This window comes from Peromyscus californicus, unplaced genomic scaffold, assembly GCF_007827085.1.
Source record: "Peromyscus californicus insignis strain IS unplaced genomic scaffold, ASM782708v3 Scaffold_9__1_contigs__length_137607984, whole genome shotgun sequence".
NCBI classification, from domain to species: Eukaryota; Metazoa; Chordata; class Mammalia; order Rodentia; family Cricetidae; genus Peromyscus; species Peromyscus californicus.
The window spans coordinates 106,472,264-106,491,992 of NW_026294617.1; the positions used below are offsets into that span (position 1 = coordinate 106,472,264).

At 40.2% G+C, this 19,729-nt stretch overlaps 1 protein-coding gene across 2 annotated transcripts in view; it reads right to left on the bottom strand.

Moving 5' to 3' along the window:
* Positions 1-375: 375 nt before the first annotated feature.
* The window catches only part of Enpep (glutamyl aminopeptidase), a 94,449-nt gene continuing 75,095 nt past the window's right edge, over positions 376-19,729 (bottom strand). Inside the window, exons 13-20 of one of the 2 annotated variants that reach the window (XM_052731447.1) lie at positions 19,572-19,627; positions 17,227-17,377; positions 15,456-15,529; positions 15,238-15,342; positions 14,823-14,993; positions 11,581-11,721; positions 2,149-2,227; positions 376-1,161 (exon numbers count right to left, since the gene is read on the bottom strand). In XM_052731447.1, the coding sequence (XP_052587407.1) occupies positions 1,009-1,161; positions 2,149-2,227; positions 11,581-11,721; positions 14,823-14,993; positions 15,238-15,342; positions 15,456-15,529; positions 17,227-17,377; positions 19,572-19,627 (930 nt within the window). In that variant the 3' untranslated portion in view covers positions 376-1,008. The remainder of the gene's footprint in view (positions 1,162-2,148; positions 2,228-11,580; positions 11,722-14,822; positions 14,994-15,237; positions 15,343-15,455; positions 15,530-17,226; positions 17,378-19,571; positions 19,628-19,729) is intronic. The other variant, XM_052731446.1, reaches the window with a different exon arrangement.

Sequence of the window (19,729 nt, forward strand, 5' to 3'; positions counted from 1 at the left end):
ATATCTTTAGATATGCATCTATGCTGGAGACAACCTAGACTTTCTCCATTTTCACACATTTGTTGCTAGAGAGGGCAAAACTAAATTTTAAGTCCTTTTACTTTTATAGTATAATCCACCTTCTCTCTTTCCTGAACAGTTTCCAATTACTTTCACTTTTCCCTATAAAATCCACAGAGCACAGTTAAGCACTCCATTCCCACTAATTTCATAGCGCATTTGAAGGAACTTTGTATGCTTCAAGAGAGATGGGAGAGCATCATGCGTGGCCAAGGCCAGGTTCTCGATGCATACTTATAATGTGTTAAATTATTTGGGGAACGCTGCCATTATGTTTACTCAAGAATAAGGTGACACTGGGAAACAATTTTTTTTCAAGGTAATACTTTAAATTTATTTTTTTTTAAAAAAAAAGAATACAGCTTTGTCTGATTTTGTAAGAGCAAAGGCAACAGTCAATCATTTCTTTGGCTCATTCATTCAATCCTTGAGCAAAACTTAAGCCAAGGTTACTTTGGTAGGATTTAAAGCAACGAGACATATGTGAATAAAATGATATTAGGTCTATGTAATTCTGAATAATAAAATAAAGATTAAGATGGCAATATGTCCCGCAAGTACTGGTATTTAAACTTTAAAAATCAATCAAGAGAGAAGATTAACTGGTCTTTCTTTGGTACTAAAAATGTAAAGCTAGGACTAAATTGTTCTATTTTCACAGATTTAAGATACAAGGAATGATATTTAAAGACATTAATGTGACTATTAAACCCTACAGTTTATAAAGACGTTCCTGTGAAGTACACTTAGCAGAGATCCCTGAGTGTATTAAATACTCTATTAGTATCTTCCTTCAAAAACAGAGAGGAATAATTTAAAAGCTTTGCGAGACATAAACACAGTACTTAGCAAAAGCAGAACCCGTTTCGAAGGCTCCCTCTGCGGTCTGTAAAACAGGCCACCTCAGGCCGGCTCCACGGCACAGCAGAGTCACAAGATGAAAATGCCTTAGCTGTCCTTCAGCAAGCTGTTAAACCAGTCGCTTATGGACTTTCTGTTTTGTCTCAGCCACTCAATATTGTTCTTCACTGTTTCCAATGCTTGTTCTCTAGGTTGCACTCCTGCTCCAGCATTTGGATATTTTGCAAAAAAGCTCTCCATCTAGAAAAGAGAAGGCAATCATTCAAAGGACCCCTTGAAGCCTACCTCTTCAGGAATTCCATTTGGAAACAGACTTTGTTTCTTCCTTTGGGAATTTGTTATGACAGCAGCTCCTGGTGTCGCACTCAATGAGCCTGCCAGGCGCATGAGCAATCATGCCTCTTGGCTTTGGGCTCCTGAGAGCCTGTTTAATCACAAGAGGCTATGATAGGGAAGGAGGGCGTTGTGCCATGGTTCCCATGTCCACTTCTGTGGATTCCTCTATTGTCTGTGCATTTCCCAAAGTGTCCCAGGGACATTGTGGTCTGTGGCATAATGGTTTTTCTCCAGCCTTTTTACTCTAGGGGTCTGGAGAATTTCCTACAATTTCAGTTCATTTCCTAAAAGACTTGTAAGAAAAGACTCTCTCCAGCATACTTCAATGAGCTCCTACCCTCCAAACCCCCTAAAACTCAGCCAGAGTATTATCTGCCAATTTCAAAACTAAGGATTACTTTGATTCTTAACATATGCAAGAATCTAAACATCTCAATCTAAATGTCTCAATATCTAATACACAGACATGAAGACTTCATAACAGCTCTCTTTGTTCTATATTAATAGACATACTTTTTTTCTTCACTGAGATTTCAGAGATTTAGGATTAGTTTCAAAATTCCCAAACTATCAATTCTGAATGGACTCAAATCTCAACCAACTTATCCCAGAGTCACCGACAGCTACCCAGATAGCAGAGACACACTACACACACAGTTCTGTCAGCCATTCCCCGCCTACCCAGGCCTTACATTTCCCAGTTTTTAAACCTCTTTCTCATTTGAATCATTTTTCAGATTAGTAAAAAAGCAGTGTATAACTGATTAGATTTAAGGGGTTTCTCTTTCTTCTTGTGTCTGGGATTTTATCGGAGAAATGACGACATCTCTTTGGGAGACAAGCTTAAGCTTGTTCCCTTCTAGACAAGTCGAAAGGGCTCTGTCTCCATACCTGCCAGAGCTGCAGCTCAGTGTTGAAAGGTTCAGCAATGGTGACGATCCGGCCAAGGTATCTGTCATTGATGGTGAATCTGCAGGGAAATGGAACAGAGTAAAACAGAATATTAGTGTCCTAGCATGAAATCTTTTTTCTAGATGAAAAAGGTGTGTGTGTGTGTGGGGGGGGGTGAGTGTGAAGTAGTTTTCAAAAGAAGCTAAACACAGAAAGAAAATACGATGGTTCAGGGAGTAGACGCGGCAGCCGTGCGAGCCCGATGCCCCGAGTTCAATCCCAAAATTCCCCAGCGGAAAGACAAAAACCGACTCCTGAAAGCTGTCCTTTGACCAGCGCACACACACAACCAATACAATTTTAAAAGCAAGCACTTTTATCATCATATTCAGGAGTAATGTCTATAAAGTCCATCCTTCTCTTTGCGTACCGATTTCATTGCATTTCTCAGACATGGTAGGCTGCTTGTTGTATCTCTCAAATACTTCCCTTCCTCCTGGGTACAAGGGTACGCAGACAATGACAGTACTTCTCAGTCTCCCTCAGAACTATGTACAGATGCACAACTTAATTCTTATCAACAAAACACTAAGTGATACATCAAACTAGATCATAAGGGGAAATGGCTTGTCCGTCTTTGTCTGTTCTTTGTTGCTGTAATGGAACACCTCTGACTGGGTTCCATGTAAAGAATGAGTAACCCTTGCACTGCTTCAGCTCCTGAAAGAAAGCAGCCTGGAAGCATGCAAGCACACAAGAGGCACATGTGAGGACCTGGGACATGTGAAGTGCTTCATAACAATTATTCTCTAATTACCTTAAAATTTTAAAAGACATTTGAGCTAGGGTTTCATGGAGCCCAGGATGGCCCTGAGCTGATAGCTGGTCATATAGCTGAGGATGACCTTGAAGATTTGACCCTCCCACTTCCTCTTTCTGAGTGCAGGGATTACAGGCATGCATCACCTTTTCTGGTTTATGAGGTGCTGTGCTGTGGATGATTGATTGATAAATAAAATGCTGATTGGCCAGTAGCCAGGCAGAAAGCATAGGCAGGACAAAGAGGGAGGAGAATTCTGGGAAGTAGAAGGCTGAGGCAGGGAGATGCTGCCAGCTGCCATGATGAGAAGCAACATGTTAAGATACTGGTAAGCCACGAGCCACATGGCAATTTATAGATTAATAGAAATGGGTTAATTTAAGATGTAAGAACAGCTAGCAAGAAGCCTGAGCCATTAGGCCAAACAGTTTGTAAATAATATAAGTCTCTGTGTGTTTACTTGGCTGCGGGACTGGCAGGTGAGAGAGATTTGTCCTGACCATGGGCCAGGCAGGACCAGGAAAACTTCAGCTACAGTGCTGGGGAATTGAACCCAGGGCTTTGTGCATGTTAGGCAAGCACCGACCGTACCAACTGAGCTAATTATTCCTTAATGGCCCTGCTGCCTCTCAGCATGGAAACATCAACGACCAATTTTAATAGGTGGTTGGGTGAGGACAACCTCTACATATGACCAACCCACGTCAACACTACACATTCACTTAGGACTTCACTCACACAGGACTTCCTTCACTCCTTACAGATGGAAATACAAATCTCATCACAACTAATCACAGCATTTTTTTAAAAAAAGAAACCCCACAAAGTTATGTATAAAATTTGACCACTGAAATATTGGGGGAGGAATATGGGAAAATATATCTATATATAAATCAATTGGAGAAAGTTTACACTCCAGAACTATTATACACCAAAAGCAAACACAGTGGAAGACAGACACAGACAAAGTTTGCTTTATCCTATTTTTAAAAGTTTTATGCTATAGAGGAGAACTTGTTGTAAACAAAATTAAAAGCAACTTGGGAAAAAAACAGCTGTAATATATATGGAAGCAGAACCTTTTTTTCTACATAAAGAACCATTGCAAAGTGCTAAAAGGGAGCAATATGCGGAGATGGAATCAGCAGAGGGATGTGGTGATATTTTATTTGTGCTGAAATGTGGTAATATTTTATTTGTATGCTAATAAATAAAGTGTGCCTGGCGATCAGAGGAAATAGCAAGCCATTTTAAGTTAACACAGAAGTCAGGTAGTGGTAGCACACACCCTTAATCCCATCACTTATCAGGCAGGATCTCTGTGTATTCAAGGTCATACTACAGAACAGAGCCAATCGTGGTGAGACACGCCTTTAATCCCAATACCAACCATAGAGACCTGGAGGTCTGTACAGACGGGCAGTGACAAGGAAATGAGGTAGCTGGGCTAAGAGCCAATGAGAGGGCAGAACAACAAGGCAATAAAGGCACAGGTAGACAGGAAGTAGCTCACTTTTGGGAGCTGCAGAGCTGGCGAGGTAAGGTTGGTTGGTGGCTATTCCTATTTCCCTGATCTAAGGCTTTCACCCCTATATTTGGCTCCATGTTTTTTATTTAATAAGACTGTTTAGAAATTCGTCTACAGAGGCATGAAAAGATGCAAACCTCTGTGCACTAGCCAATACCCAGCCTCACCACAGACACAACTGCATTTCTATCCACCACTCTTAGGCCTCACTCTTCAGTCTTTACCCAAAAGGTGACTCCTAGGCACTGTCTGCCTCACAATCACTTCCACCCTTGCCAGGAAACACGGCCTCTGGCTTCCAGAGTGTTTGCTCTCCAGACCTTTTCTCTGGCCCCACTCTGCACATCTCCGCCCTTCTGTCTACTTGCTTCCATGTGGGATACACAATCTTTCTGCTCCTCTTTCTCTCTGCTCTGAGCTGTGCTGCCATGCTGAGTCATTTCCACACGATCAATGCAGTATGTTATCTCCTTAGTTTCCTGAGCATATTTCCAGCCCTGTTTTCCATGTTCCACTTTAGCCATCCAATTCCCATAATGCCTTGCAATCACTTTAAACCTGCATCCAAATCACTCTTTTGTGTGCTCCTTACAACAAAATATGCTCTTCAGTTTTCACTCTGACCATCCTTAGTCTAGCCTGGATTTCTGGTCTGTTGACTCTCCAATGCCAACTTCTACTGGACCATAAGACCTTTCTTTTATGCTCCATGTATTTATTTACATAGTTGAGATGTGATAGCTTCATGTTCAATCACACTTTTAATTAAACCCTGAGCTCCCTTGTACTGTAATAATTCTTGTCTAGAAAAACCATAACTTGGAATGGAGTCAGCTGTTTATCTTCTCAGGTTGTTTCAGGTGGTCAAGTTCTGACTTGAGAAGTCACCCGACTCATTGTATATTCACAGATAAATATCAAATGATAATCCCACATTAACAGTCCCCCTCCATTCCCTAGCCAACACATTCATTTTTTTTCCCCTTCAATCTGCCCTTTTCAAATGTTTTCTCTCCCCAAACACGGTCCCTCCTTCCCCCTCCCCTAAAGATGCCTTTGCCTTCCACTGTAGAGAGAAATACAAAGTAACTCCTACATAGGCCTGTCCCCTCCTAATGCCTCAGCTTTGATTGCCTGTTTTCCTACTTAAAAAACAACAACTTTGCTTAAAAAAAAACAAACAATTTTGTTCCACATACTGGGACTTTCTCATCAGCATTTAAATATATTAGATACATTAAAATATCTTCAATATACAAAAGGGGTAAATGGGGGCCTGAGGAGATGAATCAGTGGTTAAGAGCTCTGGCTACTCTTCCAGAGGACCTGGGTTTGATTCCCAATATCCACATGGCAGCTCACAACTGTCCGTAACTCCATGCCCAGGGGTTTCGACACCCTCACACAGACATACATGCAGGCAAAACACCAATCCATGTAAAATAATACTAATAAAGAATTTTTTAAAAAAGAAGAAAAGGAAGGATCCTCCTTTTTAATCTGGCATTTCTCTTGGTTGTCTCTCCTTCCATATTTGCCAAACTTTTCATGAAATTTTGCTACAGACTCTTGCTGGCTCTGCACACTTGGAGTCATCCCTTATCAGTCTTCTAGAATACTCTTTTTAATAAGGTTTCAGTTTTACTACTGTTAATTATGTGTATGTGGCGGTGAGGGGTATGTGCCTACGAGTGCAGGGGCTTGTGGAGGCCAGTCATCAGCATCCTCTGGAGCCGGAATTATGGGTGGCCCAGAACATTATTCCAAAGGGCTTTTTTATCTCCCTCCTCCCCCTCCCCCCCCCCCCCGGCGTTTTTTCAAGACAGGGTTTCTCTATGAAACAAGTTCTGGCTGTCCTGGATCTCATTCTGTAGACCAGGTTGGCCTCGAACTCACAGCGATCCACCTGCCTCTGTCTCCCCAGTGCTGGGATTAAAGGCATGTGCCGCCGCCAGGCTCCAAAGGGCTTCTTATAACAATGCCAAGGGGAGGGTCAAAAGAGCTCCCCCTTGCTAGATACAGCCAAGTGTAGCCCCTTCCAAACGCCTGGTACCCAGGCCCGTGGTCCAATCAACCTCTATGCAGTCCTGCTGGGTAAGGCCACTAGGAAACCTAGGTGGGCTCCAGCACGTGTCCCTGCACTCTCTTCTTTCATTTTCAAACTCCCTCCGTGCTCTGTGGGTCCTCCATCTTCACCATCACGCCACGGTCCAGTTTATCACTGTCTTTGCTGCCAGCTGGCCATTGTCTTTGCTGGGACTACAGCAGAAGGTAACCACGCTTCCCAAGTCCAGTCTGATCTCCTGGTGCCCATGCTTCCCGGTTATCGCCAGAAGCACTCATTTTCAACATAAACCCATCATTTCACTGTATTACAAACTTCCAATGACAGACTCATCATTGCTCTTAGAAAAAAAGTCAAATTTTAACAAGACTCTGCTCCTTTTAACAGTCATCCCTTTCTTTCCTGGTAGCCTCAGCCAAGATACTTCGGTTTCTGTTTCCCCAGTTCTTTCCTGCCCTTCATTCCCGTGGGCTGGCACTTCCTTAGGAAGACCTTGCCTCCAACTTCTTTCAAGTTGATTGGTTTCCCCTTTGTATTATTTTGGTGTACTCTGAGTCTGTTTTCGGGGTAGGTACTACAGTTGTATATGTTTATTTATGAAATTCTTGATTTAATACTGCTTAACTTAATAATTCATGACTATTTGCTCTCACCAAAGTCTTAAGTTCTGCAAGGAGAGAGAGAGAGCTGGGCCCAACTCTCTTTCCTATTGCAGCCCCAATGCCAATGATGGAACCTAGCACACAGCATGTGTGCTACAAGACTTACTAGACAAAAGAATCATACTTTAAAATGAGGTTTTAGGGGTTAAAGAGATGGCTCAGTGGTTAAGAACACTTGTTGCTCTTCTAGAAGATCAGGGTGTAATTCCTAGTACCTTCAAGGTAGCTCACAACTCTCTGTAATTTCAGTTCCAAAGGATCTGACACTCTCCTCTCACCTCCCCAGGCACCAGACATTGCAAGTGGCACACATACACACACACAGTCAAAACATCCATACACATAAAAATAAGAAAAAATTTTAAATTTAAAATATAGAAATAAAATGAGATATTAATGAGGATATTTAAGAACAACACTTAGTCTAGGAACATACTGGGAAAACAGGCAGTTACTATAAATGTCATTTATCAGAAATGCTAAAATCCTATCATTCAGTAGCAGTAGGACATGAAAAGAATAAATCCTAAAACCGTGTGGATAACATGGCTCTGTGTGTATCAAATAAGCAGCCACAGAGAAATGGTTTAGGAATAAACACGGACAGCAGAAGTTATTTCTGACTGATTCTATTACAGATGACTTCAACATTCTTATTATCGTCTGCAGCCTCTGAAAAATCACACATATCAGTTCTGTAAGAGGAAGATGGGAATTTTAAAAAAAGGAAATACGCTTGTGGCTGAAGTGAGAGTCTTTGAGTTCTAAGAATAGATGCCAATTGCAAGTCACCGTTATTTGAATGGCTTATAATTTCTGAATTATTGTTATTTTACTCTTAGTGACTAAAAATTAAAAGAAATATTTGGGAGCTAGGAACAAATACATTGAATAAAAGCTGCAAATACTTGTGTAAACACTACCTACAAAGGAGCAAAATATGTTTATCTCAAGGGCCCACTAGCATATGAAGTGCAGAAAATAGGAGGAAACGCACCGTAGTGTCTTCATCAAAATGGTTAAAACTATACTAAGAGTTTAAGTATATCTTTATTATTATTATTATTATTTTCATTTTTTTTTTTTTTTTGGTTTTTCGAGACAGGGTTTCTCTGTGTAGCTTTGCGCCTTTCCTGGAACTCGCTTTGGAGACCAGGCTGGCCTCGAACTCACAGAGATCCGCCTGGCTCTGCCTCCCGAGTGCTGGGACTAAAGGCGTGCGCCACCACCGCCCGGCTTTCATTTTTTTTTTAATTTTGGTTTTTTGGGACAGGGTTTCTCTGTGTAGCTTTGCACCTTTCCTGGAACTCACTCTGTAGCCCAGGCTGGCCTCAAACTCACAGAGATCCGCCTGCCTCTGCCTCCCGAGTGCTGGGATTAAAGGTATGCGCCAACACCACCCGGCTTAAGCATATCTTAAATAGCTTGAAAAAGTTAGATGAGGTCATCTACTTCAACTTCATATTTATATGCCTAATATTGTATCATATGGAAATTATTTTGATGTATTCAAAACTTTTGATTCAGTGCTTATTGAGCTGTTTTGAGATAATGTTTAAATGTTTAGATCATGTTCATTATGTCAAAATTATTGAATTTTTTTCATCTGTAACAAACTAAAATCAAATTTGGTCAAACCCCACTACAGACCTATTGAGCTTCATAGTTTCTCTAAGGGTTTAGAAGACACAGGAGCAGAGAGTCACCCCCACAGATACTGGGGCTTTGTGATTAGGCTCAAAGTAGAGAACACAGCAGTGGGCTGGCAAATAGCAGTTATAAAGGTCACGTGAAAAAAGCTTGAGAGAAAAAATTTATCTGAGGGTTGTAGCATGAATCTTAAAATGTCTTATTAACATAAAACCTAGGAGCCAGGTATTGGGGTGAACGCTGAAAGATCAGAGAAGCAGAACAAGCCACAGCCAACCTCACCTCACCAACTTCTCAGCCGATCCCGTTTCCTCAAACTGGAAGCCTCTGAATCCTCATCCAAACGAATCTCAGCTGAACTGCTGCTAAAAGCCTAAAAGCTTAAAAGCCTCTAGTTCCTGGTCCTCACGCCTTATATACCTTTCTGCTTCCTGTCATCACTTCCTGGGGTTAAAGGGGTGTGTTACCTTGCCTGGCTGTTTCCAGTGTGGTCTTAAACCCACAGAGATCTGGATGGATCTCTGCCTCCCAAGTGATAGAATTAAAGGTGTGTGTGCCACCGTTTTCTGGCCTCTATGTCTAATCTAGTGGCTGCTCTGTTCTCTGACCCTAGATAACTTTATTAGGGTACACAATATATCGACCACAAAGGGTAATAACAAATTGTTCAGAAATAGAGACAGTAATACCACTCAATCAAAAATTTGGAAATCATTCAAAAGTTTAGAAATATTTGAATAAAGCTTGGCTCATTTCTATATAACTTGTCTCTTATTAATTTTTCATAGGGAAATTTTATTTCTTCAAGCCAAATATAATTAATATTGCCTTTTGTGTAACAGACATGTGGTTATTGTATGATCTTGTGTTGGGGCCATCTACAATAATATCTCATGAAAGTTAGAGCATCAGACAATGAAGAAATCTTAAAAGCTTTGGGCAAGGCTTGTGGGCCTAGCTCTGACAATGGTTAATCAATCCATTGTCCTTGGAAACGACTTTAATTTATATGATCTAATATGTTAACTTTAAAGCCAGATATTCATGGTGTCTTTTACAAAAAATCTATTTTTTCTACTTATCAATTGTTAAAAGTATATAATAAACAAAAGATACTTTTATCTTTTCACAGCAATTTAAAAGTAAACATTGTGCTTCATTTATATAAATTTCTTGCAGCGTACATAGACTCGTGGTCTTTCAGCTAACACAAAACACACAGTAGGCGTCATTAAGCATCCATCTTTCTAAATGGAAAGTACTCCTCACACAAGATGAATTCATAGGCCCAGATAACACATTCTTTTATATATATATATATATATATATATATATATATATATATATATATATATATATATATATTTATTATGTATACAGAAGGGGGTGCCAGATCTCATTATAGATAGTTGTGAGCTACCATGTGGGTGCTGGGAATTGAACTCAGGACCTCTGGAAGAGCAGTCAGTGCTCTTAACCTCTCCAGCCCCAGATAACACATTCTTGTTGAATAGATTTACTCAGTCCAAACCAAGCCTTTCACTGAAACAATTATAAACAGATGAACCACAGATATGAACTCATGTGTGCTCATGTCCTCAGACCAATGTTTAGAAATGGATGAATATAGCCAGGCAGTGGTGGCACATGCCTTTAATCCCAGCACTGGGAGATAGAAGCAGGAGGATCCCTTTGAGTTCAAGGCCAGCCTGGTCTACATAGTGAGTTCCAGAACAGCCAAGGAGGTTACACAGAAAAACCCTGTCTCGACAAAACAAAACAAAACAAAAAAAAAGAAACGGCTGAACGGTGACTCTCACTAGTCACAAGAACAAACAAGGCAAAAAATCTATCATAAATGGGCAAAAGCAATGTAGAAAACTTCAGTTGAGAGCCAGAGACACAATGTGCATCTCAGAAGGAAAGGGAATATAAATAGACACGATGGCAGGGGTGAACTGCCAGGAGAAAAGAGGGGGTAAAGTCATCCCTGTGGCTGTGTTTCTCAGAGGACAGTAATGACCGTCTGCCATTGACAGGGAAGATTAATACAGACGACAAGGAGACTTCCTAACGGGAGGCTTACAGGGGGACTGACCTTTCATCAGTGTGTACACATTTATTTGGGAAATACATTTAGCCTATATTCTATTTTATAGTCGGCCAAAGAAGTGTCCTTTTTAACAGAAATTGAGCAGTGCATTTAGAGGACCAGAGCCAAGAGTGGCAGCACATCCTCTGCACGGGGCAAAAGAAATGAGAAGCTCGGGGAAACATCTCTCATTTGTTGTGCTCTGCCATCTGTAGTTCCCATTTCCCAAGCTGCTGTCACTAGGCGTGAGGGTAGGTCAGTCATAGAGCATGTGCTTTCTGCTTAGTAGACAGAAGGGCCTGGATCCTCCAGTCCTCAGCACCAACAAACCGCACACACACACACACACACACACACACACACACACACACACACACAGAGACAGAGAGGTGCATATGCCAGATCTCTACCCACCCACCCCCAAAGTGTTATTGCCTAAGAAACATAGTTTCTTAGGAAGAAAGAAACTGTCTTAGGAAGATCAATGCTGTGGTCCTTTACCTCTGGCGATGCACCATTTTGGTATGGGACAGCAGTCAGAGAAAGTCAGAAAAAGAAGGCACCTGTAGAGAGTGTCACACAAGGCATCAAGGAGCCATGATCTGATCGTCCCACCTGTTGACCAGATAGTCCCAGTTGAGTTGTATCCAGTTCCAGGCCATGCTCTTCCCGTATGGGTTGTATGAGATGTAGCGGATGACTGTAAACACATCCTGAGTTTTAATCACATTGGGGTCTTTGAGCATTTCCAGATACCTAAGTGAAGGCAAAAAGAAAACTGCTTCAAAATGAACTTTGAATGGGAACCATCATCTAAATTTCAGGGCCACACAGCTTTCGTCCCAGTAACTCAATTCTTGAGGTATCAACTGACAGAATGAAGTAAATATGACAAACGGAGAAAGAAGTCTTTTTTAATAATTAGTGTATTTAGCTGTTTTTAAAGAGTAATGTCTAATTTTGATGAATACTAAAATATAAACATTTAAATCTAACAATTTTAGTTAGTATTAAACATTAAAACTATTATTGAAACTTAAACTAATTCAAAATTTAAATTATTTTGGAAGCACCAAAAACAATTAAAACTACATTTTAATGATTACTCTAATAAAATAACATTTATTGAATTGAGTACACACACTTATTTGTCTATTATCCCACTGAATTTAAAAACAGTGTCTGTTAAAGAAAAACTTTAGGTCTTATTCTATAGGTCAGAACTTAAACTTTACTTGCTAATGTAAGCTACATAGTTAGATTAGCTAGCTATAATTACAGTATAATACAAAGAAGTCCAGGATGAATTAAAGAACAAATGGGTAGATGTTCCTCAATGTTATGCTGTGGTGTTAACTAGAGTTGGCCTTCTAAGTCCATATCGCTATTAGAATTATTTCTATTTGAAGTCAACACATGTTTTGTTTACTATGAGAAAGGCACCTCAAAAATATCTACCACTGATAATCAGACATATTTTCATAATCTCCTTGTCTTGTTCCATGGCTTCCTACCTACTGGCTCAGACCATTCCTATTTTTAGGGGAGATAAGGCTTAATAACTACCAAAATAGATCACTGTCCAACTTGAGATGTGAGATAGATTAGAGAGATACTCTTTATCAAAGAGGAAAGAAATTTATAGACTTTTTTACATTTTTTTAATATATCAATGTCAAGTATACTTAATGCTGGAGTCTAGATAGAAAATGGCCCCAAAGTTCTGTAGTTGAAGGCCTGGTCCCCAGTTGGTAACATATTAGGAGAAATTGGATCATCATGGTGCTGTCTTCATCAGTGGATCGAGCCATTGTAATGAATGCCTAACTCAACAGATTGTGAAGAGGTCCCATTTCATTGAAGGAAGTGGATCACTTTGAGGGGTGTATGTTGTCTGTCTCCTTCTCTGTTATTCTCTGCTCTCTGGCTGCCATGTGGTGAGCAGCCTTCCCTCTTTAGTTCTCTACTGTGATGTTTCTGCCTCTGTCAGGCCTAAGCACATTGGAATATGAACTCAGATCTCTGAGCCATGAGCCAGAATTAATCTATCCTCACTTTAAGTTGTTTTCTTAGGGGTTCTGGCACTGTGATAGAAAAGGAAGACATTTGGCCCTAGAAATTTACTGTAAGTGAGACTGAAGAAAACTTGGGCTTGAAGTTAAGTTCATATGCTGTGGGACATTAGAATATACCAGTCAGTCCTTTCATTCTTTCGGGGGAAGTTCTGTAGATCAATAGCTAACTTTGTGAAATGCCCAATGTGGAATGGGCACACAACAGTATGTCCTAGGCAGGATGAGGGACTAGATTCATTGGTTTAAGGAACACCCATGCTGCTTTGGCTTGTTGGTAGTGTAGAGGAACCCTAGACATGTCTTTAGTCTCGAAAAGAAACGTGAGGAGATTCTGAAAAAGCCTCTGGACAAACCAAAGTGTTATACAGCACAAGTATTTTAGGAGTGGAAGACATGACTGTGACCATAGCATTCATCTCTAGAAGACAGACAGCGTTCTAGAAGGTAAGATGTGAGCTGTTAAAACCCAACCGACTTTGGCCCAGGACCAAAATAGGTAAATACCTTAGGGAAGACCAACAAAAAAGAGAGCATCCCTTTCTCCATCACTACAAAAGGACACATGTCTTCCTTGTATAAAAGGAAAATGGGGAAGGGAGGAAACCATAGGACATTTACTTAGAGACTACATGACTAGGGTTTGGGTTTAACAACTCATTTAAAAACCAGACTTGCAGACAAACACAGCCAATGTCTGGGGTCCTCACTGTACTGGCTTTTAGAACCAGTCAGATAGAAAACAAAGGTGTCTACCTTTTTAAGCACTTGCAGTTGTACAAATAAACCTACTTTGGTGTGAAATACGGCACACTTATCAGACACTTCAGATAAGCAAGCAATTCCAGGGGACCCCTCACATCACCCCAAACTTGCTGCCAAACCTCCTTTGTTATTGTCATATCTCAAGTTCTGGAAGACTCTGCAGATGCTTGGAATAACAATCTCAAATGTGAATAGTGCTTCAAATTCACAGATTATAAAGATCTCTGGCCACAGAAACCACTTTCTGTGGAGGATGGTGCAAGGTAGAGTAACCTGTCTTGTACAACAAATGTCTTAGGAGAGTACTTTGGCACACTAGGCCATTGAAATTCAAGAAACTGTACTGATGTGGTGGGCACTGAAGTTTTTTTTTGTGTGTGTGTGTGTGTGTGTGTGTAATTTTTCTTCTATACCTGCATCCACAAGAGTCTTTCTAAAACATATAGTCTTTAAACTCCTTAACAAATAATTAGCACCATGCCATCAAGTGTAATGCTTTGACATATGTCAAGATGGTTATGTTCATTATTTAATCTGAACCAATTTTATTTTATTAATTTTTATTTTTGTATCATTTTATGAGTATGGACATCTTGCTTGCGTGATTGTCTATGCATCGCTTTAGAGCCTGTGCCCATAGGGACCAGAAGAAGGCGTCAGTTCCCCGGGACTGGAGCTAACAGGTAGTTGGGAGTCACTATGTGGGTTCCAGGAATCAAACTAGAGTCCTGTGAAAGAGCAGTCAGTGCTTCTAACTGCTGAACCATCTCTCCAGTCCCCCAAGTTTATTTTAAATTACACATTAAACATGGCAGTCCTGGTGGGAAGCAGAGGTAGGGAGATTGCCTTAATGTTACAGGGCCACATAGTGAGACCTTGTCTAAAAATCGAATTAAAAGAAGAGAAAATTAAAAATAAATTACACCTGAGTATACATGTTAACGTTAGAAGACTTGCCTGGCACAGGCAAAGCATTGGTTGGAGTTAATCCCCAGCACTAGGAAGTAACAAAGAGTTTACCTTGCCAAAAGAGTAACATCCCGCACGGAAGCTAAACCATAGAGCAATTTTTCTTTTTCTTGTGCTAGGGAGGTTTTCTGGTATTGCTCTAGAGTATAGTTCCATGAAGTCTCGTTGCCAGAGTTCTGCATCCCATAGCGGTACACCAGAAGCCTGAGGTTTACAGGAATGCTACGAGAAGAAAGGATGTTTTAGGAATTTCATGTGTTTACTCACAACTCTGTTAAAATCTTCTGTCAGGCAGTGGTGGCGCACGCCTTTAATCCCAGCACTCAGGAGGCAGAGGCAGGCGGATCTCTGTGAGTTTGAGGCCAGCCTGGGCTACAGAGCGAGATCCAGGACAGGCACTAAAACTACACAGAGAAACCCTGTCTCAAAAAAAACTTCTAGACAAGCAAACAACATGAGTAGTCACCTTTCTTTCCCTTGTAGCCAGGTCTCAAATAACTGGGAAGCGTTTCTCAAGGCATCACCGTCTCCCATCTTGCATGCAAATCCTAATATAGAAGCACGGAGTAACCTTCAAAAACAAATGAGCACAGAGCCAGGGCCTCAACAAATTGTTCATCATGTCTTAAAACACAAACACACAAATGTCAAGTGAATATTAGTTTTTAAAAGGTAAGAAATAACTTTGTGATGTGGCTTCCAGTATCCTGCCATCCCAGAGAATCCGCAATGGGCTTCACTTGACCTTGGAAGTACGTCTGAAATAGAAGCAGAGTATACCATGAGTAAGAACTTGCTACTTACCTGCATCTGATGTCCCCTAGGTCCCCCACTGTAATCTTTGCCCTACTAGTTCTGAGAAGTGTGGGCCAGCACTTAGAAAAAGAAGGTGTTCACATTTTATAATGCTGAATTTTCCTTCAGTCCTAAACATAGAAACATGAAAGATTCTAGATCTTTCTTTAATGTTTTCTAAAAACATTAACTGAGCCCCCTTTGATGCTTTGATTGTCAACTTGATACAACCTAGATTCACCTGAGAAGGGAGTTTCAGTGGGGGACTGTCTAGATCATAAGTCTGTGGGGATTTGTCTTGATTCCATTATTTGATGTGGGATGACCCAGCCCACCATGAGTGGTACCATTCCCTAGGAAGGGGATTCTAGGTTAAGAGTGGAGAAAGTAAGCTGAGCAGTCACAAGCATGCATTAGTTCTTTGCTCTCTGCTCTTGACTGCTGATGTAATGGGACCAGGTGCTTCAAGTTCCTGCTGCCCTGACTTCCCAGCAATGGACTGTGTGGTAGTTTGAATGTAATTAGCCCCCATAACTTCATAGGGAATGGCAATATTAGGAGGTGTGGCCTTGTTGGAGGAAGTATGTCACTGTGGAGGCAGACTTTGAGGTCTCATACATGTTCAAGATAACATTCAGTGTCACAGTCATTTCCTGTTGCCTTCTGATCAAGATGTAGCCAGCACCATGTCTGCCTTGTTCCCCACCATGATGATAATGAACTGAACCCCTGAACTAAGTGGCCACCTCAATGTCTTCTTTTTTTTAAGAGTTGCCGTGGTCATGGTGTCTTGTCACAACAACAGAAATCCTATCTAAGACAGACTGTAGCCTGGAATTGTGAACCAAATAAAGCTTCTTTCTAAAGAATTGATTTTATTGGGATATTTTTATCACAGCAACAGGGGGGAAAAAAACTATTTCTTCATTATAGTAATAATAAAATAATTTTAAAAAACACCGTTCTCACTCCTGATACTAAGATGAGTGTTTCAGCACTGATGAAATATTTTAAAATGATAGCTCTTTAGATTTACAAAGATCATTTAGGGGTCCTCACTATCCCATCACCACAGGCAGGCCAGTGCTAACACTCCTATTACACAGATGAAACTTGCACTCACAAATAGCAAGCCATTTTTTCCAAAGGTCTTCCATTTAATACACAAAATAGCCAGATTTGGATCCAGATTTGTTTAAAATTGCAAGCAGCCTGCCAAAGTGCTATTGAAATGTCAAAGAAAAGGTAAACAGAAATGACTAACTTAAAACAAAATCCCGATGTGGAGGCGAGAGTAAGAAAATATAATTTTCTTATTTTGTTGTATTTTTGTTAAGAATAAACTAATTTTAGCAGATAAAACCATTTTAAAGTAGGTTCTAGTTTATAGTTTAAAATGTTACAAATTTAAATAAGATAGTCTTATATTCATTTTGATACTAAAATGGATACCTTTTTGAGGTATACTGAAACACAAATATGAAACATTTCAAAGTGAAGAAGATCAGACAGTCATCCTGCTTTGATTAGCCAAGTCCTAGAACATCTCTTGATTTTGTGTGATGGACAGATATCCCGCAAGATAGAGCTCCTTCCCTGAGAAGCCACCCCAGCTGACCGAACATTCACAACTGTGGTGTACGCATAGCGTTAATGTCACCTCTATCACAGGGTACAGCTCTCTGTCATCTTCAAACATGCTAATGATGTAGGTCACAGCTGAAATGGCTCTCTGCCACGGTAAGAAATCCTCTTCGGACTTGAGATACCTGGTCAAGCCCAGGGCTGTCTCGTAACTCAGAAGCCGGGCTCTGAGAGAGAAAACAAGCAGGACAATTAATGGAAAACTGGACTTTCATTTGAAAGGATCAGTACGGTGATGCTAGCATTTTATGTTAGTGACAATTTCTCTACTAAACAATTAAAAAAATTGCATTTACGGGTTAGAGAGACGGCTTAGCGGTTATAAGCACTTCTTGTTTTTGCAGAGGACCAGAGTTCTCAGCATCCCTGTCAGGAGGTTCACAACTGCTTGTAATTCTAGCTCTAGGGGATTAGATGCCCTCTTCTGTCCCCTGTGGGCTCCCACACATATGTGTGTACACACACATACATACATTCATATATATATCTTTTTTTAAAAAGAGAGAAATTTCACTTGTTGTTGAGAAGTGATGGGGCACTTCCCTGGTACCCCAGTAGTCAGTATCATAAAAAATTATGGAAAAGAATTTCTAAAAGTTTGGTTCAGATATGTTTGAGAAGAATGTTAGAAACATTGCCCTTAAAATTGTCCTTAACATTTTGAATGTTGATACACACAGAAAATGCTACTCTCAGTCTTAATCAGAGATGTCTCTCTATGTGGCCAGCAGTGATGAATAAAGAGAAGGTGCTTGGCGCTCCAGGAGCTGAGATTAAGTGATGATGGAATGCACAGCTCGAAGTTGGACATTTCTACCTCTCCCTGTAAGGTTCAAGGAGCATTGCAAGAGAGGTCCAACTCAGAGAGCTTTGGAAAACACATCTTTACTGTTAGTCAGCCAAGGTGGTGCATTTTCATCAAGTAATAGAATTTGATGAGAACTTGTATGGAAGATCATCTTTTAGGTTCCATCTGCCTATTTTCTCATTTATTTCTTACAACAGTCTTACAGAGTCACCTCTATAGTTTTCTATAAAGATATTGATCCAGACAGAGGTTAAAATGTTGCTCCAACTTCTACAGAAACAGGATTTTATTCAGGTTCAAAAGCCAACTGTTTAACCCTTTGAAAAATGTCAACATCTTTGGACTTCTGATGTTATCTAAGGAGTCCATGTCAAATGTTTCTGCTTTAACTAGTGGACATCAATCTGATTGGCCAGTAGTTATTGAACAATAACTCTAACAGTCACATGCTGTTATGAGTTGGGTTCAGATGCCCATTCTCATAAGAGGATTTCTTGGGCAATATGGACACTAATAAGCAATGATAATACAGTACTGTGGGAAAAAATTAGGCACCTAAGAATGATGCCCAATTCAAGCAGAGGAGTCAGAAGAGGCTTCCTAAGGAATCCACATCTACTTTCAGGCTTAGACAAAGCTGCTGAAAAACAAAGAAATCAAATCAGCTATGTATCTAGCTTCTGAAGAGGGTTAAAAACTTAATAAATAATTATTAGGGTCAGATGATCTGAAAAAACGTCAAGAGGTACCACAGTCACTGTCCCTCTGTTCCCCAATCTAGGTTGCTTATCTCTCTCTAGGTTCAGCTTACTCTCAAATCATGAAGAAAAGAAAAAGTCAAATTTCCAAACTAGCTCCCAAATGCTAACCAATGCAAAAGCACTGTGGCTTCTTCTTCTTCTTCTTCTTCTTCTTCTTCTTCTTCTTCTTCTTGTCCCAATGACTTAGACAAAAATTCACAATTCTAGATTAAAATATCTAATAGTTAGCTTGGACTCACAAACTGAAACTCTGTACATTCATTTGTTAAATCCAGTTATGAAGGTGTATTTTAAAACTAGGTCCTTTATATTTTACTTGCTTATTTTTAGGGGGAGGGGCCTGCCCATTTGGAGGTCAGAGGACAGTATATTGGAACGATTGCTCTCCTATCAAGTGGGTCCTGGGGCTCAAACTCAGGTCATCAGGCTTGGCAAAGGCCACCTTTACCCTTTGAGCCATCTCATCAGTCTGAGATGCACTTTTGATCATTTTAAAATATCACTAATTAAATCAAAGACCTTGATATGGAATTTATCACACCCCATGCCAGCAGGGGAGGAGGTGGGGGTGGGAAGCTTGGGTGTCTATGAATAGCTAATATTAGTATTTGCTATGAGGCTCACATGAATTTTTTAAAAAGAGGGCCAAAAATAACAATAATGCTTAAAATACAGACTTTAGATGTTTTCAGTTTTAAAAAATCTAATACTTAAATGTAGTTGTAACTAATTTTAAACATGTATGGAAAACTCATGGTATTTTAAGTGACCTAACCTCATTTTAAGACATACCTTGCCAAAGCAAAAGCATCATCAATAAAACTTGCACGGTCAGCAGAGGAGAAGTTCTGGAAAAGGAAGGGGGAAAAAAAAGCCATGATTCTCAAAAACAAAGAGCATTGAAAAAAATTAGTATCTTTAAAATGTTATTCTTGGAATAGAACTACAAT